Below are 23098 nucleotides of genomic sequence, written 5' to 3' on the forward strand. Positions count from 1 at the left end.
ATAATGTATCTAATAATATTTTCTGCATTTTTAGTTTATAATCTAATAATAAGCAAAATAAAATTACACTAAATCACCACAATACACCAAAACACTTTTACTTTTACACTGGACGCACGTTTCGCTAACCATGTTAGCATCATCAGCAGATGATTATAAACTAAAGTACAATCTACAAGTTGAGCGTTTATATACTCGCCCAGTAGGTACCGAGTGGGCGTGGCAAAATCTAGCCAACCGAGTCAGAGCCCACTGAGCGTAACAGTTAATTTCCGCCACTAGAGTAGTAAGAACAAAGAACTTGAAGGAATTGGACCGTTGACTCTGTTCATACTATCTTTACATTTATTAATTCTGATGCTTTTATATGCATCTAATTGTCTGTAATTTGAGACTTGTTTAATTAGTTTTAAATTATTAAGATCTATACAATGTTCTTTATCAACAATATGTTCGGCAACGCAAGATTTATTCGGTCTACCATATCTTATCTGAGCTAAATGTTCTTTAAATCTAGTTAATATTGATCTTCTAGTTCGCCCAACATATTTCTGATTACAATCTTTACAAGAAATTTCATAAATACCTGACCTTTCCAGTGGAGGTGTTTTATCCTTTGGATTACCTTATTAATGGTTGTAATTTATTATTAGCACTATACACAAGTTTATAATTGACATTCTTAAAAATTCCTTTTAGACCACGGGATAACTCTCTATCAAACGGTATTGAAAAATATTTAGACGTATCTTTCTCCACTTGAAAAGTCGAATTTTCAGAAATCATTAACCTATACCTACATTTTCTAATTAATTTATCAACTAGCGAAGGAGAATATCCGTTACACTCAACTACATTCCCAATGTAATCTCTTTCTATTTCATATCTTTCGTTGGAAAGTGGGAAACTAAGTAACCTATGAACTAAGAAATTTAAACTAGCCATTTTATGTTCAGCACTATGATGTGATTCATTAGGAATATATCTGCGTGTGGTGGTATTTTTCCTATAGATATCAAATTCCAGGCAATTATTAGTATTTCTTTTTTTTATTCGTCTTTCTTTCAGGTATTTATGAAATTTCTTGTAAAGATTGTAATCAGAAATATGTTGGGAAAAACTAGAAGATCAATATTAACTAGATTTAAAAATCATTTAGCTCAGATAAGATATGGTAGACCGGATAAATCTTGCGTTGCCGAACATATTGTTGATAAAGAACATTGTATAGATCTTAATAATTTAAAATTAATTAAACAAGTCTCAAATTACAGGCAATTAGATGCATATGAAAGCATCAGAATTAATAAATGTAAAGAGAGTATGAACAGAGTCAACGGTCCAATCCCTTCAAGTTCTTTGTTCCTACTACTCTAGTGGCGGAAATTAACTGTTACGCTCAGTGGGCTCTGACTCGGTTGGCTAGATTTTGCCACGCCCACTCGGTACCTACTGGGCGAGTATATAAACGCTCAACTTGTAGATTGGACATTAGTTTATAATCATCTGCTGATGATGCTAACATGGTTAGCGAAACGCGCGTCCAGTGTAAAAGTAAAAGTGTTTTGGTGTATTGTGGTGATTTAGTGTAATTTTATTTTGCTGTGTAACACCAAAGGTTCCAACCCTCAACTGTAATCTAATAATAATATTAAAAATTTGATTTCTGATGAACTATTATAAATTCTTGAGTGAATAATTACTTTATTTCTAGATAAATTAATAAATATTAATAAACTTATATACCCATTTAAAGCAGAGCTAAGCACTCTTGTGATTTATATACCTAGCTAGAATATATTATTTAATACAGTAAATGTTCGTGTGATATAGTCGTAAATGGACTAAATTCTGTCGTTATCTCCGTATCGATTTCGTAACCTGACACATAACATTGCTAATATGAGTTTTCCTGCTGGAAAATCTATAAAATAGGAAATAGAGAAAAATAGAAACTGTAATAAAATGCAAAACTACAGTTTTTTACATGAAAGAATTGAAGAAATAGTTTGAATATACATATTTAATTTAGAATAAAATATTTATTTTTACAGGGTAAATTAATTAATAATCAAATTCTTTCATAAAAATATAAGATATTTGTTGTGATTGTATTATCAATATCTGCAAATTTTATTTTTTGTTATAAACATGATGTATCTATTTTTTACAAATCTGGCATTAAAAATATGTTTGAGTGTATTAAATTTTATATCAGTTTTTCCCATTGTATGAAATTGATTTGCTATAAAATTTATGAGAAAATAGTTTTGCAAACATGGTTTAAAACAAAAAAGTTTAGATAAAAGATTAAACAGACAAAAGCAACAAACACAGAACAAAGAAAAAATGTGTAGTATTTGAAATAAAAACCATGCGAGTATGTATTAGAAATTTTATACTTATTAGCAAAACATAAACACCCGTACATATTATATTAATTATATAATAATAGCTCCCGTATATAGCGTTTAACGCCTTGGGAGTAGCAAGGTACAGCTTGCCAATGCTAGAGCCGTTCGGTATACAAGGAAGGTAATGTGGTCTCTCTACGCTTCAACCGCCTATTATTACCTCAGGATTGTGAATCCCAAGTACTCATTTAAGGCTGAGTCGACCTAGGTACCCAAACTATTTTTATTTTAATAAAAATAGTCGGCTGATGAAATGCCGGGTGTGGGATTCGAACCCACTACCTTCAGATTGGTAGACGAGAGCCTGTACCTCTGCGCAACCGGGCCCACCTTATTATATTAATTAAATAACATAAATATTATTACTGAACGAGATTTCCGTTAATGGGAATTTTGACATTCTTTTGATACATACTATAAAACAGACTTTCAGTGCTTGAATACGCAGTAGAGATCCCGAGCTGTTTTATCCTTTGTCGTTTTTGACCTATAATAATTGTTGTAATCACCCCTCCACTGGAAAGGTCGGGTATTTATGAAATTTCTTGTAAAGATTGTAATCAGAAATATGTTGGGCAAACTAGAAGATCAATATTAACTAGATTTAAAGAACATTTAGCTCAGATAAGATACGGTAGACCGGATAAATCTTGCGTTGCCGAACATATTGTTGATAAAGAACATTGTATAGATCTTAATAATTTAAAATTAATTAAACAAGTCTCAAATTACAGGCAATTAGATGCATATGAAAGCAGCAGAATTAATAAATGTAAAGATAACATGAACAGAGACAACGGTCCAATTCCTTTAAGTTCTTTGTTCCTACTACTCTAGTGGCGGAAATCTAACTGTTACGCTCAGTGGGCTCTGACTCGGTTGGCTAGATTTTGCCACGCCCACTCGGTGCCCACTGGGCGAGTATATAAACGCTCAACTTGTAGATTGTCAACGTTTATAATCATCTGCTGATGATGCTAACATGGTTAGCGAAACGCGCGTCCAGTGTAAAAGTAAAAGTGTTTTGGTGTATTGTGGTGATTTAGTGTTTTTATTTTGATGTTTTTTCTGTCTACTAGTTCGTTGTATATTACTTTAGTTTTTGATAAATTCGTTTTGAGACCTACCTTATTGCTGGCTGTATTTAGTCCGTTAATTTGTGTTAGTAGTTCTTCAGGATTATTGGCAATTAGGACTATGTCATCAGCGAATCTTAAATGGTTAAGATATTCTCCATCTGTTTTTAATCCTTTGTTGGTGCAGTGCAGTTGACGGAAGATTTCTTCTAGTGTTGTTGTAAACAGCTTTGGGGATATTCCGTCTCCCTGTTTTCCTATTTAAAAAATAACACATATAAATTAAAGAAGCAAAATAGCAGTGTTATTTTACAGCAAAACTCCTAATAAAAAGTTTTAAAAATTGTGGGTATTCGCTATATCTATGCTCGATACTGTTCATGAATAATATCAATAATCAATACATAATAATAAAAGTTATGGTAAGGTGTGATAAAAGTATGTCAGATTTGCCATTAATATAGATGGGAATGTAAACATAAAATAATCACGTGTAAACATTCGGTAGAGTGTAAACATACACAACTTAAAAATGCTGAATACACAATATTGATAAAAAAAAACGTCACAATATCACCAGCACTGTAATAATTGCAGGTTTCATTCTTAATATTCCATCAATAAATTTTATTTTCAATACCCACTGAAACAGGGGCGCATATACGGTAGGGGTAATGGGGGTAATTACCGCTCCCAGAAAGAAATTAATTTATTTTAATTATTACTTTCGAAAATCGACAACTATGAAACTATGAAACTATGAACCCTTCCCGGACACAAACGGTACATTGTGAGACAGGAAATTGTAGAGAGAAACAAGCCCTATAACATAGGATAGAACATTTTAATGAACAGTGCTTTCCATAAAATCAATAAAATGAAAAATATACGAAATAATAAACATGTACTGATTTCTTTCGAAAATCGACAACGATGAAACTATGATCCCTTCCCCGACACAAACGGTACATTGTGAAACAGGAAATTGTAGAGAGAAACAAGCCCTATGACGTAGGATACAACATTTTAATGAACAGTTCTTTCCATAAAATCAATAAAATGAAAAATATACGAAATAATATACATGTACTGATTTCTTTCGAAAATCGACAACTATGAAACTATGATCCCTTCTCCGACACAAACGGTACATTGTGAAACAGGAAATTGTAGAGAGAAACAAGCCCTATAACGTAGGATACAACATTTTAATGAACAGTGCTTTCCATAAAATCAGTAAAATGAAAAATATACGAAATAATATACATGTACTGATTTCTTTCGAAAATCGACAACGATGAAACTATGATCCCTTCCCCGACACAAACGGTACATTGTTAAACAGGAAATTGTAGAGAGAAACAAGCCCTATAACGTAGGATACAACATTTTAATGAACAGTTCTTTCCATAAAATCAATAAAATGAAAAATATACGAAATAATATACATGAACTGATTTCTTTCGAAAATCGACAACGATGAAACTATGATCCCTTCCCGGACACAAACGGTACATTGTGAGACAGGAAATTGTAGAGAGAAACGAGCCCTATAACATAGGATACAACATTTTAATGAACAGTGCTTTCCATAAAATCAATAAAATGAAAAATATACGAAATAATATACATGTACTGATTTCTTTCGAAAATCGACAACTATGAAACTATGATCCCTTCCCCGACACAAACGGTACATTGTGAAACAGGAAATTGTAGAGAGAAACAAGCCATATAACGTAGGATACAACATTTTAATGAACAGTGCTTTCCATAAAATCAATAAAATGAAAAATATACGAAATAATATACATGTACTGATTTCTTTCGAAAATCGACGATGAAACTATGATCCTTTCCCGGACACAAACGGTACATTGTGAGACAGGAAATTGTAGAGAGAAACAAGCCCTATAACATAGGATACAACATTTTAATGAAGAGTGCTTTCCATAAAATTAATAAAATGAAAAATATACGAAATAATATACATCGAAATATACGAAATAATATTCTTTCGAAAATCAACAACGATGAAACTATGATCCCTTTCCCGGACACAAACGGTACATTGTGAGACAGGAAATTGTAGAGAGAAACGAGCCCTATACAATTACCCCTCCCAGAAAGAAATTAATTAATAAGATAAAATTTGGTATAAAATAAAATTGTTACAAAAAAGTTAATAATACAAATTAAAACAGAATATCCAAACCAATCCAAGTAGATTTTTTCCACAGTTACAATACCTTCCAGCAAAAATTTAATTCAAATTTAGTACTTTTTTGAATATTCACACTACCCTTCCCAGACTCAATCTCTAGATGCGCCACTGCGACTGACTTAACTATTTTAATATCTAATTTTCATTCACATATTAATATAATAATAATATATTTAATATTTAATTCACATGTTGTAATATTAATGATTGTCGTTTATCATTATCTAAAAGGCAAAAATTTGTATAAATTTAGAGTGGAATATCAACAAAAAAAAACTGTTAACAACTTTGTAATTAAATACTTACATCGATAGCACTTAACTTTTGAGTAAAATTTAGCTTTAATGACCACCTACTTAAACCATGTGATTTAATCGATGCTATATTTTTTTACACACGTACTTATAAATATATGAACTTATAATATTAATTACTTTTGATTTATTATTGAATATTAAATGGTAAATGTTTTCCTAATAATACCAGTCTTAATAATTAGGGTAACAAATACGATAATAATAATCAATATTATGTTTTATTAATTAAAAAAAAATCTGAAATTCTAAACTCTAATATTTTTTTATGATTATATTACACGTATATCATTATCTATACATACTATACAGGGTGAGTCTTAAATAAGTGCAAATATTTCTAGGGCTGGTAGATCTCGATAAACAAAACATTACTTTAATTATCCAAAAAAAGGATTTTTTGCTTAAATTTTGCGAATTACTAGATCTTTTCTAATGTTTTTAACTAAAAACAACAAACATTTCGAAATTTTTTTTCAAAAAATTCCCAATTTTCAAAAAATGTGATTCTGAGGTTGAAATATACTACACCTAAAAATATTTGCCGTTATTTAACACTAACCCTGTATATCCTGAAATTAATAAATTACAGTTATCAATTTAAACGTAATAGCTTCATGTGTTATATAAGTATATTCTGTTTAAATAATGTATTATAATGTTGAAAAATATAAATTTTAATAATAATTTAAATGATTAATTATAATTATATCATTCGGTAAAATCATTAGCATATTATTTTTGTGTCTTTTTAAATTTAATAGTGTTTTTATAAGTATATAGTTCTTACATTTTTTCATCTATTATTGATGATTATTTACTGATTACGATGGGTAAAAATTCAGAAAATATACCTACTGTGATTCATTTAAAGAAAGGTACCGTTTTTATTATTATTTACCAGATAGTCCTAGCCCAAGATCACGACGACCTTGAATATATGGCAAGGAAGCTGATGAGGAGTATAAGAAATGGGAGTTGGAGGTAAATATCACCAAAACTGAATGTATGACTGTAGGGGGGCCACAAGAGAACATAGTCTTAGAGGATGGAAGCGTGATAAAAAACTGTGACAAATATAAATATCTTGGATTAAAAATAACTAACGATGGAAAACTCGATGAGGGTATAAAAGATCGAATAATGCAAGGCAGGAGGGCAATATCTATGTTGAATGGTGTATTGTGGGACGAAGGAATCTCTAAAGCTAATAAGAAGAACATATATAATACGGTAGTGAAAAGCATAATAACTTACGGAAGCGAAGTATGGCAGTTGAAAAGCAGAACAGAGAACATGTTATTAGCGACCGAAATGGATTACTGGAGGAGATCTGCTGGAAAATCGAAAAGAGCACAAATAACCAACGACAGAGTAAGAGAGATTATGGGAGCAGAACACACAATTGTGGACGACATAAGAACAAAACAACTCATATAGTTTGGTCATGTGCAACGAATGCCCGATCACAGAATACCAAAACAAATTTTACTGTGGACACCTCGTGGCAGAAATAAAAGGGGAAGGCCGCGACGAAGCTGGAGGGAGGGTGTGGATAAAGAACTAGAAAATAGAGAAATACCTGATGATCTCTGGCTAAATAGAGAAGAGTGGAGGTTAGGTGTCTGAAAACGTCGTAGAACGTTCTGAACCAACTTATATATACCGTTTTTATTAAATTTTATTATATTATAATAAAAATCGTTACATGGTTATTTGCAAAATACATATATCACCTGTAAAATTAAGGACAGGTTGATAAGGTGAAATTCAACCTACATATTGTGTTAACTTAGTCTAAACTAACTGAAAAGCTTTAGTTGATGTCTTAATACAATAAATATTATGAAACACAATAATACACATCTGACATTACATAACAGAGATAATAGACTATCAGAATTTGTAACAATAAATCACGATGTGTTCGCCGAATAAATGAATAAATCAACGGTTATTGTATGTAATGAAATTAAATTTTAGCTATTAATGATTAAATACAATTTTAGTTTTGGTCCAAGGTCGTGGAAAATAATTAATAATTAATTGTCTTTTATATCCTGTGCGTAACAAACTGCTATAAAATACGTTATTTTAAACAGAGATGATAAATATTAACATAATGCTTCATGTAATGTTCGATTTTTCTAAGCAGAGACGCGCACTGTCAATTTTTTATATCATTAATATATTTTTTTATGTTCAAAGCATCAACGTTTGAAATAATATTAATTATTTCAAACTTTGAGTATCAATTTGGTAGAATTCCGGTTCAAACATTTTTAGTTATACGATAAAAAACTATATAGTCTTAGTGCCTTTACTTCAGTATCTGCTCAGTCTTAATTTAAATTTGTTGTCTTCGCTAGTTTCTTGTTTTGACTGACGCCTTTTTGTAGGAAGTTTATATATTTATATAAAATTTGGATTTATTATCGATTAATTCCTTAAAGGCGTGAAACAAGGAGATACCATCTCTCTCAAGTTATTTACACTGGTACTGGAAAATGTCTTTTTTTGAAATTAGAATGGGAAAATAGAGGTCTAAACATCCATAGGGGAAACCTTAGCCATCTTAGGTTCGCAGACGATATTGTCTTGCTGAGCACCGACATTCAAGAACTGAACACCATGCTAAAGGAGCTAAATGACCAATCCCAGAAAATTAGCCTTAAAATGAACTTGTAGAAGACCAAGATAATGAGCAACAATATCCATAACATTACCGTAAACAACGTTGTTATTGAAAACGTAGACCATTATAATATATACTATTTCGGTCATAAAATCAAGCTGGGTAAAGAGAACCAAAATACGGAGATCAAACGCAGGATTCGTTTGGCATGGGATTTGGAAATATGAGCGATATTTTCAAGGATAAAAAGGTGCCCATGAACTTAAAGCAAAATGTTTACGACAGCTGCATTCTACCTGTGTTTACGTATGGCTTAGAGACTATGGCAATTGCCCGAAAAAACAGCAGAACAACAACGATCCATGGAAAGAATCATGTTGGGAGTCACCATTAGCGAAAAAATACGGAACACCCACATACCCACATACGTCAAAAAACAAAACTAATAGATGTTGTTAAAAGAGTGGCAATGGATAGGACATGTGGCAAGACAGGATTCAGACCGATGGCCCCAAAAAGTCATTCTATGGAGACCTAGGGGAACAACAAGAAGTGTGGGCCGACCAAAAAAGAGATGGGTCGATGACGTCAGGGCAGTGGCGGGAAGACAATGGATAAGATTGGCTAGAGATCGCGAAGCATGGAAAAACCTAGAAGAGGCCTATATCCAACACCGGATAGAACCAGGCTGAGAAAGAAGAAGAAGAAGAAGAATTCCTTAAAAAGTGTACTCTATTTTTTGGCCATATCTATTTTGTCTTTAAAAAAAGTGTTGTACAATAGTTTTATGTACCCGCATTACACCAACGGTCTAGCTAGAAATGGAGCGAACACTCCACTAACTGGACCAGAACCGTTCTGCTTCCCAAGTGGAAACTAACTTAAAACAGAACTCAAAAACATGGAAAACTCCATCCGTAACCTGGAATGGGAATCCTCCAACGGTCTAAGATACTCGAAGAAATTTCCCAGGACTTAGGGCCGAGAAAAATTAAAGATTTTCCTTGATTTAAGTAACAACAATCTTCGAATTGTTCAGTATGATAAGTAGCTATTTGAAAACATTAAACAATATCTTGTATTCCTAAGATTATACCAGGAATGTTTAACCAAGGTCGTCTAATTATCTAACAAATTTCATTGAGTATACTCGCTAATGTTGTTTGATGTAATTATCAGATGTAGAGAATCTTAAGATTGTTGCCTTTTAGAACAGGTTCGTGGTTCTTTAGTACCTTATAAGTTGCAGTAAAAAATATAGTGATGAAAAACTATGCTATTTCCGTACATTATATCCTATCTACTCGTATTAACATAACCTTGGTTTGGAGATTTGTTGTTAATTGAATACTTGACTGACTGTTTTACAAGTAGTATTTTTAGTGAACTTATAATTAATTCACGGACCCATAACCCTTCTGCGGAGCTGCAAGGATTGAAGGAGAAATCCATCACGCATTTTATCTAAAACACCATCCACATAGCGGAGTACTTTCGTTTATATTGGTACTTACTTAGATGTCATGGAGGATAAATATGTGTCCATTATATGTGCCAAATATGTCCAGGGTTGCCAACAATGAATTTAAAAATCGCGCCCTCGATTACGTAACTAAGAGTATAATTGATGTGAAATATACAGGGTGGACCATTTTGGTTGTTTCTATAGGGTATCTAGGAAACCGTGAGAAATATTCAAATTTTGATACTGCAGTCTCGGGTTCTTTTTTTGAAAAAATTACAATGGCGCAAACGGATCGTGGCTATCTTGATCGGTTTCGAAGCTACAGGGGGATTCTCAAATTTTGTACTTTTTGAAGATGTTCGATAGTTTGTTTATTTCAGCAACCACGGAAAAATGAATTATGCATTCTAAAGGCACTTTTCCGTGTAGAATGCAGTGGCGTAGTCAGACTTTTTTCGAAAAAGATATTTTTTGAGATATTAACTATATTTATGTTTTTTTAAATAGAACCCCCTGTATATTTTTAAATTTTCTTATTGAGCTTGGCATGGGCTTCTCGAAAATATATAACACTCTATATTTATTTTCACTATTAACTTCAACATTTCAAATTTTTCTTAAAATATCAACTTAGTAGATAGTAGGCCGCACCGAGTAACACAGTAAACGGTTGTCATGGTGATCGGAACATACCTTTGATGGATGCCGGACATTTCATTTCAACAGATTGAAGTCATCAAAATCGGTTAAGCCGTTTTGGAGGAGTACGGTAACTAAAACTGTGACACCAGAATTTTTATAAATTAGAAGAAAATTACATTTTTGTAAAAATCAGTACTTTTCAAAACTGAAAATAATTTCACAAACTCAGAGTACAGATTTTCTTAAAAAAACTATATTAGACGTAGCCTAATTCAATGAACCTAATTATGTGCATATTAATGCGTCTCTTTTGTATTATTTCTGACTCATAGCGAACTTTTTTTTAGATATTTTAATATTAATTTCGCATCTGTCGGCGAATCAAAATTCCATCCGCGAAATCATTCAACCTCGGCGGTAAATCACACGCCTTTTTTTTCTAAAATAATAAAATCGCTCAGATTTGAATAAATTTTCATATTCCTGAAACAATGCGCTCATTATTTGAATAGCTAGGCTTTTAAAACCTTGGTAAATTTGCAAACATAAGTGACATATGTTGACTGCGATGAATGGACCGGTTTTTTATATATCATTTAGTTTATTTTATTCATTCTATATTTATTTTTAGTATTTGCATATAGTTGAATAAATACAGTATAATCGAAATAAAAACGAAGTCAAGTTGGCTTGGAAATGACTTTAACTCTATGGAAATGACCGTAGAATTCGCCTATATAATTTTACATATCAAATGAAAGCGATCTTAATTTCGAAGCCAACTCTGACGTCGTTTTTTTATCATATGGGAGTTGAGTATTTATAACGCATTTTTTTAAAAATATGAAAGAAAATGATGGGACCAACTAGCTTAATTGTTTAAGAAAGAATTAATCTTAAGTCTAAATATAAAAAGGGTTATAGAAAAGCTATCACCTTGTATAGCTTTTCTATAACCGAACTGAGAAGATAAAAATAAGTAAGATTAAGAGAGCAAGATAAAAATAAGAAAGGTTCGTATAAATTATGTCCTAAAATGATTAGTTTTGGAGCTACACGATGTAGCAGTTTCATTTTTATTTCGATTTTCTCACTTATAATATCACAAGAGCTTAAATTATTTTCGGAAATTTTTTTGAGGGCACGAATATTTTGAAAATTATCCCGAGTCGAAGACGAGGGATAATTTTCCTAAAATATTCGTGCCCGAAAGAAAATTTCCAGGAATAATTTAAGCTTGCGTGGTATTCGGTAAGAAAAATTTCACACCTAAATTTCAAAAAAAAAATATTAATGCATGACATTTTAAAATAATTTCAATTTGTTAAGTTGGCCAAGGTATTGATGTTTTGACATATTATGTGTTTTGTCATTTTGTTTGCGATTCTGTCATTAAGCTATTACTAGTTTTAAAACGTCTGTACGTAGAGTAAGAAGTGTATAGCGAAATGTCGCGATTTGGAAAAGTAAACCAACAAGTCATTAAAGAAGAAATTGAAAATATAAAACCAGATAACACCCGAAAATCAAAATCAAGTGTATGGAAACAGTTTGTTGAATTTTGTGATGAAAAGTCGTATAATATTCATGAGTGTATGAGTGTAGTACAGCTGGCTACTATACTGGAGGACTACGCATTTAATATGAAAAAGAAAAATTTTGAAGATTATAAGGAAAGTGTGGTCAAAGTGATGTGGAACTCTACTGCTAAGCAGTTGCAAGAAATTTATTACGAAAAATATAAAATAAAATTTAATCCGTTTTCTGATGTGGAATTTGTGACCGCCAGAGCTGCACGCGATGCTAAGCGCAAAATACTACAGAGAGATTCAGCAAAAAGAAAAGTGAGTGCTTCAGCCTTAACCAGTGACGAATACAAAAAAATTATTGAAATGTGGGATGAAAATACTCCAGATGGGTTGCAGCGTAAATTTTTTCACATAGTTTCACATGAGCTGGCATGGAGAGGAGGGGAAGGACATTCTGCTTGTATCCAATACTTCAAAGAAGAAACTGATAATTTCGGAAACCCAAAAGGTCGGATAGAATATAATCCAATTTTCTCTAAAACCACACAAGGTGGTTCTAAAAAACTGTCGGATAGTAAATGGTTGATTAGAAATTTCGAAAATCCACAAATGTGTCCGGTTCGCTTGTTTAGAAAGTTGATGGAAAAAAGGGGAAATCTTATTCAAACCGACAGACTATTCTTAACACCAAACCCATACTGGAATCAACCCAATTCGAAAGGATGGTACAAGAATAGCCCAGTTGGTAAGAACATTGTATCTTCATGGTTTAAATCAGCAGCTTCAGATATAGGAATTGACACTAAAAAAGTTAAAATAACCAATCATTCTGCAAGAGCAACAGCTGTTTCGAATTTGGCCAAGAAAGGAGTTGGTGAACAACAGCTCATTAAAATTACTGGACATAGTAATAGTCAGTCGATCAAACCTTACTTACAGTTGGACGCTGAACATCATCAACAGATGATTGAATCCATGAGGAGCATTTCATCAAGTACTAGCCAGTTCAATCATGATCAGAGCACAATGCAAAATAAAACAGAAAATACCCAGATTCAAACCACCAATTCAAGCCAGCCTACAAACATTTACAATAATTGTGTTTTTAATATTAATAAAACCTATAATTACTAAATGTGTTTCGTTATTATTTTGCTATATTAGTCGATATCATTAAAGATTTGGCATTGAAGATAATTCAACATGAAATAAATTCTAAAAAAATCATATAGATATATCCATCATATTTCGTTAAATAGAAAAATACCAGCTTTAGTTAAATAAAGGCGGCAGAACTATATTTTTTAGAACATGGCAATTTCGAAGAAATTCATATGTAGGTATATCTAACATATTTCCTTAAATAAAAAATATTACCAACCTTAGTTACATCAAATGCTAAAACTCAAATGGGTAATATTTCAATATATAGACATTGTAGTTATTCACATTATGATTGTAGATCTTATGTTTACCTTTTCAACTGTCAAAAAATTTCCACTAAAGTTTCGTGGCGCCTCGAAAAAATTTCCGGAAATTTTTTCAGTTGCCATGGTAACTAGTCAACATTAAAGCATGTTATTGGTTGAAAAGTAGAGGTGTGAAATTTTCCAAATAATTTCTAAAGTACCGTCGTCAATACTTGGATTAAAATTAGTGTGGAGTTTTTTATAGGAGAAATTTTATTTTGATACCAATATGACTTCTAGTTATAGAGGTCGCCACCTACATGTCTTTTTTTTGAGATTTGGAAGTAGGTTTGAAAAATATAATAATATACCGGGTGTTCCATTTAAAATAATCGATACCACTACCACTTTTAGTATGAAGCGGCAACACCGTAATGCTGAAAATAATTTAGACAGTTGGAGCAGGTGCCTTTATGCAAAAATCCAAATTTTCAAAAAAATCCTATCACCGGTTCTCCACAAACGTCTAACGTGCTATGACCGTGAATCACCCTGTATATTCTTGTTAAAAGGGAAATACTAATTAGTCCTCTCTATTCACAAAAGAAAAAAAAAGCACCGTTTCTTTCACTATTCTTTTTGTCTTTTCTGTACTTTGCACACTATAATTATAATTTTAATAAACATTAGACTTTATACAAACGCAGTATCAATAATAATAATAACAAATTATATGAAACATTTGCATAGTCCATGCACTTATTAATTTTTATGTAATCAGCAATTTAGCTCTTTGTTGAACATTGAAATTGCTTTAATTGCATGTTATTTTTAGCTAAACATAATAATATTGTATTAAAAAAATTGTATTAATAGTTTTTTTAATGTATTATATTATTCTTTTTAAACAAAAAGTCTTGAAAAAATTTTTTTTCGTTAAGATCTCACCATAGAAGATCTCGTTTGGTAGCTCTACTGTAAAAAATGTAAAGTTGCCATATCTATTTATTTAGTTCCTGACATTGTCATTCGTTTTGACACTTTAGTTTTGTATTTATATGAGTTTTTTTGGTTTAAATAAGTTGTGTTGTGATACTTTAAGCTTAAACATGTTTACTAGCAGACCTTGCAGTCGAACATTGTTCTTTTTAGAACCTCTTCTAGTGCGAAGTGGTACAAGATAGCTTAATATCAGTAAAGAAACTCATCGCAACTTTATTAGTAATGAGTTTTGTTGATGTAAATAATAACTGTTTATATATTTTTGTTTCCAAGAATATTTTGATTAAAAGAGAAAATCTGTTAAAGTGCCGGCCAAGCTAAATCACGTGACTAAACGTTTATTTGCTATTAACTTTAGATATACACTGCTGGCAAAGGAATATTAGCAATAGGAGGTTTTCAATGCAATAAAAAAAGATGGTAAGGCTGCAAAATACACTGCAGTGCAACAGAGACGGATAAAGTGTCTTTTCCCTACCATCGTATAGGGGAAGTGATCATAGAAGTGATACGACGAGAGAGCCCCTGTGAGAGGGCGGGTCTTTAAGACGCTTGTGTGGGGGCTACCGCCTACTAATAGAACAGAATCGAAAAAATAGAAACAGGACGGACAGTGTTGCCATTCAATTAAATCGAAATTATGTTGGCTTGTCAAAATCCTAAATCTTCTAATCCCATTATCTTGCCTACTTAATGAAATATTAAATAAAGTACGAAACAATTTTAAGAATGTTTTCTCTAGGCACATAACTTCTTTCTAAAACGAAAAGTAACATGCAAAACTTTGAAATCATTTCTAAAATAGCAAGTGCAATTCTATGAAATGGCAATACTGTACGATCTTCCTAGCAGTCGCCCCGACACAGTCGGTCGGCGGCGGCGCTTGACAAAGCCGCGGCTGTGACAAAGGAATTAGGCCGAAAAAAACTTTATAAGGAGTAGCCGAACAGGGTTGCCGGGTTGGTTAGATTATAATTCCATACGAGAACAAAATTCTCGGTAGATCTTCAACAAAAATTAAAAGTACAGAAACGAAATAAAATATAATATTTAAGTCCAAAATTAGCATTCCTATGTGTCGTAATAATAGATCACTCAAATAAAATACAAATATAATAAATATAACAAGAATTAGAAATAGCTAGGTATATTATTTGATATTAAAAAAAATATTGAATTAAATAATATTAATATATTAATAAAAACATATAAAACTATAACAAGTAGGGATAGCAGTCACAAATTAGTGTAGCAGTCACTTTTTACCTTTGTACAAATTTTGATCAGTGATATCTAAAATTAATTTCATTTCAATGGGAAAGCTGTAGCAACTCTCAACTCTTTTTTCATATTATATATTTTTTGACGGGAAAATCACTAAAATATTTGTCCGAATTTAGGTTGTTTCTTAACTTAAATTTTGTTTTTTGTTTACATTTTTGGGGAAAATATGGGTTCAACTTTAGTAGATGAATGAAATAAAATCTTTTCAAAAGATATCAACTTCTTCGGGCATGTCGCCAATACCGCGCCTAATAAGGAGTAATAAGGATTTTAGGAATATCTCTGTAACTCTGCAACTAGACAGAACGATGACCTGTATGTGTGTTATTACTAAATAAAATTTAATGAAACAATAATAAAGTCAGATTATACAGATTCCAACGCGGCAGTCGCTTAATTTTTAGTCAAATAAGTCAGCTTTTTAAAAGTGCTTCTACTGTAAAAACTAAAGACGCAGTTGAATATATCGTTAGATTTTTCTTTAAATCGGTAGATCGGTAGCTTACAGACGAAACTGGTAGACCTGGCAACTCTGTGATGAACTGACGGGAGTCGGAATAGCGAGGTGCGGAGGCGCGGGAACGGAAATAAAATGATGGCGATAAATAAAGGGCAGGGAGATGGGTATCATGAGTGGATGGGAGGTGGCGGAATTTCCAAAATTTGTTATCTTATTGGAGTTTGTCTAAGTAGACAGTCGTAGTGGAAGTGGAAACGGGGAAGTTGTTGTCCATCTCTGTTTAAGCATAGACTTTTTATAGGCGTTTCATTCCAATGCATGTAATTCCTATGCCTAGAGATCCATTGCCGGGCCTGTATACTAAAGGTTGTTGTTTATATTTCTTTACATTTTATGATGAAGTAAAGTTCTGCTGTTACAGAATTTAGAGGAGATCACTGTTAATAATAGTCTGTCGTGTGATTATTTCGTTTTTACTGCCAAGATCAATCATTTCCGATAGTAAAGTTTAATTGTCAGTTTTATGGTATATAAACTGGCTACTAAAGAATTTAATCTTTTTTTTTTCTTTAAATATACAAATAGATCACCTATTTAACAGTACAGTTGAGAACACAATACACCTAGTACTGTAGAAGAATATAACTTACCATGTCCTTTTTGACTAGATTAAATAAAGACCACTTAAAATAATGGCACTTATTAAAGAGACACTCTGTATATACTTAATTACTTAAATTTACCTTAGGCGGAAAATCACTTTATGAGTGTGAAGGCTATGATACAATAGACGCTTGTATGTTTTTTTTTCATTTTTTCTAAATGTTTAATACAGACAGTATTGTTTCATGACTCAACCTTGTCTAATTAGACGCTAGATTAATTAATTTAATTGACAAATAGAGCTAATAAAAGAAAAATACTGTAAAAATGTAAAAATGTAATGTACTGCCCCAAGTAACCTTTACTTTAAATAGAGATCAGTGCCCTCCAGTATACTTAAACAATACACTAATTCCGCAGTATCCCCCCACCAAGTACTTAAGACGGGTTCTCATTAGTCGATTTTATTGATCAATATCATTGAATCTGTGCCATCGAAATAAAACAGATTAATGTGAATATTATTTCAACCATATTGTTCAATGTTTTCGCATTTCTAGAAAACTGGAAACCAATTCTATTTTTGTATTGATTCAATGAAATTGAATAGTGCTTGCCCGTGAGAACAAGCTGGAACAAGCGTTCAGTCGCATCGAAGTGTTTTTCGGTGTGTGTTTCTGTTGAAATAAGTAAATCAAAATGTCGTTTAAATAGAGGGATTTCCATGTTGCAAAATTTCTGGAGTCAAAATGCTCTTCACTCATTGTTAAATGGTTCTTATAGGCATCTGAGGCACCTCTTGCCAATTCCACTAACAGTTTTACTGAAGCGCCTTTATTTTTCCGTTTTAAAATCCATGGCTTCACCCACTAACCACGAGGTTTTCTTTGTTTCCTGTTTTTGATTGTGTTTATTAAATGTTCACACATCATACGAACGCCAGGACGCACAATTTTCTTCTTGACAACCATTTTTAAAACTAGATTGAATGTTTAATATTGTAGCGTTTTTTATAAAACATTACCACTGCGAACGGCAGCTTTTCATCGGAGAGCAGTCGTGGATAAGGTCTTTCACTGGAAAGAACTAATTAACAATAATAACTCGAAAATATAAATATTGGGCGCCAGGCATGTACAGAGAAAGAAAACACAGTTGTTTATTACTTAAAACTAGTGACTATATTCATTCATGATGTATCCTGATGGTAAATAGCATTGTACAATTTTAATAATTATTATAGTGGTTAAATACTATTACAAGGCGTAATGTAATGAAACCTAAGATCTAAATCATATTGTAACTACTAAATCGACATAAATGTTCTTAATAATCTAACCACTAAATATAGTCTGTACGACATTATTTAAAATGTACGTTATTAAGTTAAGACTGAAAATGAACTGAAAACCAGAACCTAAATCTACACTTAGCTGTTCTTGAGGCAATCCTGTTTCAAAGAGTAGCAGCGTGAGGTAGGCTCATATCTCTGTACTCGGCCATCCAATACAACAAAAGGGGCCAGAATGAGGACACCATGAATTGATACAGCCGTAACTACTAACTGGCTTATATGTAGATGGGAACGAAGCAGCATGAGGCTCAAGTTACATCCACGCTGGGGCACTTTATATGTAAGATAAATCACTCCTACTGGGGACACTCGTCCACGGGACATCCGTCCATAAGATAATGGTACAAGGAGACAAGACATTCTACACAAGACATTCTGGAGGACAAAAGAAAAGGGACGCCAACGTGCCAGCAAAATACAAATACAAGTTAGGTTGGGACATCCAAAACTCTACCCTAAAAATACGCAGTAATAATATCGAATCTAAAAGGATAATATCTCATCTTTACCTGTTGCTTTGAAATAGCAGCTGATTCAAATTATACAGCAAGATTTAAATAATCACCATTTCTAAAAGCCGGGATGGTTAGGTTAGGCTACAGAGCGGTAAAAGCAAAAGTGAGAGAGTTGACAGAAGCGATGTTGACAGCGCCTCCACAGAACAGTGAAACGATAGCAGGGTTGCCGACTAGAGAACGTAAAAATTACGCGTCAAATAAACTATCCGGCCTGAACGAGAGGGAATCCGGTGATGATAGGCCAGACATCATATATTATATATAAAAAAGACATGTAACGAACTAAAAACGTTACAATATTCTTGAATCATGCGAACGAATTTTCCATTTATTTCTATGTTCAATGGTATAGATTCAATGATATTGATCAATAAAATCGACTAATGAGAACCCGCTTTTAGTTATGCACTTGGATAGTAAGCTTACCTGGAAAGAAAACATATAGTAAAGAAACATAAAAAAGATTTAAAAATAAAAGACTTATATTGGTTAATAGGAAGAAGATCAAACTATCGCTAGAGAATAAAGTTCTTTTATACAAAACCATAATAATACCTATTTGGACATATGGAGCCGTATGGAGCAGGACTCTGGGGATGCGCTAGTAAATCAAATATAGTCTTAATACAAAGGAGTCAATCCAAAATTCTACGGATGATGATAGCCGCACCGTGGTATGTCTCCAGTCATATTCTACATAAAGACTTAAAAATTCCGAACGTCAAAGAAGTCATCCAAACTCGGAGCAAAAAAACATTTTAATAGACTACATGATCGCACTAATACATTAATTCAGCCTCTACTTGAACCAGTACCTACAAGAAGACTTAAAAGACAATGGCCATCTGATTTGGAAGAATATTAAGGAGGAATTTTAATGTGACTCCTCATCACGTTAACTGGAGCGTCATTGCTGTGTTGGAATTACAGTACATGTAATTCCAACAGTGAGACACACCTCGTATAAGATTTATTTTGACACCCAATGTCAACTTTAGATAGCTGGAGAAGACGCTATGGAAGACAACACCTTTTATAATGTATATCTTTTGTTTGTTACTTAAATTTATATGGTCAACAAATACCACAGGAATGGAACGAAGGATGGATAACTCCAATACATAAAAAAGGCGCAATTAACATATGTGAGAATTATAGAGGTATTTCTGTTAACTGTTCATTGTATAGACTCTATGGCAAAATATTTAGCACATTAATAACAAATGACTATGATTTGTACCAGACAGAAGAGCAGTCGGGTTTCAGAGCCGGTCGCTCAACGGTAGATAATATTTTCTGCATAACACAACTGAGTGAGAAAGTGTTAGCTATAGGTGGAGAGATACACATGATTTTTGTACACCTAACCAAAGCGTATGATTCTATCCCAATAAAACAACTTTTTCACGTACTCGACCGGTCACCAATAAATATTATCCTAAAGCAATAAAGAAAATCTACAAGAACCCGATAGCTCGAATTAAAATTGGAGCCGAACTCACAACATCATTTAATATAAGTAAGGGCCTTCGACAAGGATGTGGTCTATCCCCAATTTTATTCAATATTTACTTAGATGCAGCATTGGAACAATGGAGACGAAAATGTAGTGGAATGGGCATACCACTCGAAAATAAAACAATATATACCATTCACTACGCCGACGATCAAGTAATGCTGACCCGAGATGTAGATGACATTGAGTACATGTTTAGAAAATTAAATGAGGAGTATGATAGATGGGGTTTACAAATAAATTTTAAAAAGACAGAATCCGTAGGCAACAAAGGACAAGACCTAGAAATGAAAAACGGAAATAAAATAAAATCATGTACAGAATTCACATACCTAGATACTAACATACATAATAATGGAAAAAGCGACAATACCATCAATAATAGAATCAACAAAGCCAGAAACATTACAGGGGCACTAAATTCTATTCTTTGGCAAAAAAATATAAATACCACAACAAAAACCCGCATATATGACACTATAGTTAAGGGCACACTTACTTATGGCGCTGAAGTATGGCAGATGAGCAAGTCCATGGAAGGAAATCTTTTAGCAACTGAAATGGACTTCCTCAGAAGATCGGCAAGAAAATCAAAATTGGAAAAAGTGCGAAATGAAGAAATAAGAAGAATAACGAAGAAAGAGATAACCATCATAGAAGAAATCCAAAAAAAAACAATTAATCTGGTATGGGCATGTAACAGAATGGGAGAAGAAAGGCTACCAAAGAATATAATGAAATGGATCCCAACTGGAAAAAGAAAACGAGGAAGACCCCGAGAGACATGGTTAAAGGGGTAACAAAGGCAATGTCATTGCGCAATTTACAAGCCGATGACTGGATGGACAGAAGGCAATGGCGGCAAGGAACCGGAAGGCGGATCACGATGTAGAACCGGACTTATATATATATATATATATATATATATATATATATATATATATATATATATATATATATATATATATATATATACAGGGTGTTCCATTAAGGGAGGTCACTGGCCATATCTCGAAACTACTGGGTATAGGAAGCCAGGAAAAAAAATCTTAAGACTAAAATGACCATGAGAAAATCCTGGAAATTATTTTTAAGTTCCAATTGGTAGGGTGAATAACAAAATTCAAGTTTTCTTGAAAATTCTCATATTGAGCTATAACTTTAATAACATCGTTAGAAAGCCTGAAAAATTCCGCATAAATTCTCTCTGAGGCTCATTGGCGTACCGACCTTAATAAGGGTGGGGGAAGCTCTTGAACGTCTCAGTATTTAAAACTCTGTATCTTCTAAACGACTTATCCGATTTCAGCAAACTTAGGCTTGTTTGAAAGAGAAATGTACGTTTTCAAATACCCAATCCACTGCTACCAAATAGTTACAAATTAAATTGCTAGAGGGCGCAATTTCCAATAATAACAGTTTTTTTTTGATTTTGTCACGAAAATTTAAATCATACGGTATAATTTTGATGTCATATTCGGAAAGTAGATTAAATTTGCAACAAAAAACGTTTAGACCGCAATTCGATATCTTCATTCGTTTCAGAATTATTGCCGGAAGAATACTTTATAACGCTTTAATTTAAGAAATGGTTGTTTTCATAGTTTCGTAAGGTTAAACTTTGAATTGATAACAATTAGTTTTCATTTGTCATATTCCGTGCCTCCCTTCGCACTTTACCTAGGCTTAGGACTAGTCCAAATCATGTAAAAGGCAAAATTTGGAGCGTGCTTAAAGGCCAACGGGCCACAAACAAAACAACAATAATACCAGTATTAAAGTTTTAAGGAACCAATAGAAAGACTATTATAATTTTTTTTTTTTTTTTTTTTTATAAAAACCTCAACAACCATAAAATTAGACAAAAAATTTCATGAAATGCTTTACCTACCACGAAACTATGAAAACAAGCATTTTTTTTTAAATTAAAGCGTTATAAAGTATTCTTCCGGCAATAATTCTGAAACGAATGAAGATATCGAATTGCGGTCTAAACGTTTTTTGTTGCAAATTTAATCTACTTTCCGAATATGACATCAAAATTATACCGTATGATTTAAATTTTCGTGACAAAATCAAAAAAAAACTGTTATTATTGGAAATTGCGCCCTCTAGCAATTTAATTTGTAACTATTTGGTAGCAGTGGATTGGGTATTTGAAAACGTACATTTCTCTTTCAAACAAGCCTAAGTTTGCTGAAATCGGATAAGTCGTTTAGAAGATACAGAGTTTTAAATACTGAGACGTTCAAGAGCTTCCCCCACCCTTATTAAGGTCGGTACGCCAATGAGCCTCAGAGAGAATTTATGCGGAATTTTTCAGGCTTTCTAACGATGTTATTAAAGTTATAGCTCAATATGAGAATTTTCGAGAAAACTTGAATTGTATTATTCACCCTACCAATTGCGCCTCTTGCGGTAAAATGCGGAACTTAAAATAATTTCCAGGATTTTCTCATGGTCATTTTAGTCTTAAGAATTTTTTTCCTGACTTCCTATACCCAGTAGTTTCCGAGATATGGCCGGTGACCTCCCTTAATGGAACACCCTGTATATATATATATATATATATATATACTTAAATTTTTAGTAGTAGTAAAGAATCGCTGTAAAGTTGTTTAAAATCCTACGTAGCAAAATAGTGTCACCGATT

At 32.6% G+C, this 23098-nt stretch overlaps 3 protein-coding genes across 4 annotated transcripts in view; 2 read left to right on the plus strand and 1 right to left on the minus strand.

Annotated features, from left to right (window-relative positions):
- LOC115890750 overlaps nucleotides 1-7065 on the minus strand; it is a 45727-nt gene extending 38662 nt beyond the window's left edge. Inside the window, exons 1-2 of the mRNA XM_030911072.1 lie at nucleotides 6930-7065; nucleotides 3542-3747 (exon numbers count right to left, since the gene is read on the minus strand). Coding sequence (XP_030766932.1) covers nucleotides 3542-3747; nucleotides 6930-7065 — 342 coding nt within the window. The remainder of the gene's footprint in view (nucleotides 1-3541; nucleotides 3748-6929) is intronic.
- LOC115890742 (elongation of very long chain fatty acids protein AAEL008004-like) overlaps nucleotides 1-23098 on the plus strand; it is a 92016-nt gene that overhangs the window by 36562 nt on the left and 32356 nt on the right. The gene's annotated exons all lie outside the window — the stretch shown is intronic.
- Nucleotides 7172-21337, plus strand: LOC115890751. The gene is made up of 2 exons (XM_030911073.1): nucleotides 7172-7402; nucleotides 21149-21337. Exons 1-2 carry the CDS (start codon nucleotides 7172-7174, stop codon nucleotides 21335-21337), a joined length of 420 nt encoding a protein of 139 aa, XP_030766933.1.

The sequence above is a fragment of the Sitophilus oryzae genome, unplaced genomic scaffold (assembly GCF_002938485.1).
Source record: "Sitophilus oryzae breed Bouriz unplaced genomic scaffold, Soryzae_2.0 scaffold_910_pilon_pilon, whole genome shotgun sequence".
NCBI lineage: Eukaryota > Metazoa > Arthropoda > Insecta > Coleoptera > Curculionidae > Sitophilus > Sitophilus oryzae.

What these genes read in the sequence shown, in the direction of transcription:
- LOC115890751 (XM_030911073.1), top strand. Translation starts at nt 7,172, where the DNA reads ATGCAAGGCAGGAGGGCAATATCTATGTTGAATGGTGTATTGTGGGAC. An exon ending in CACAAATAACCAACGACAGA is followed by an intron (nt 7,403 to 21,148) that starts GTAAGAGAGATT and finishes GGCATGTAACAG; the next exon opens with AATGGGAGAAGAAAGGCTAC.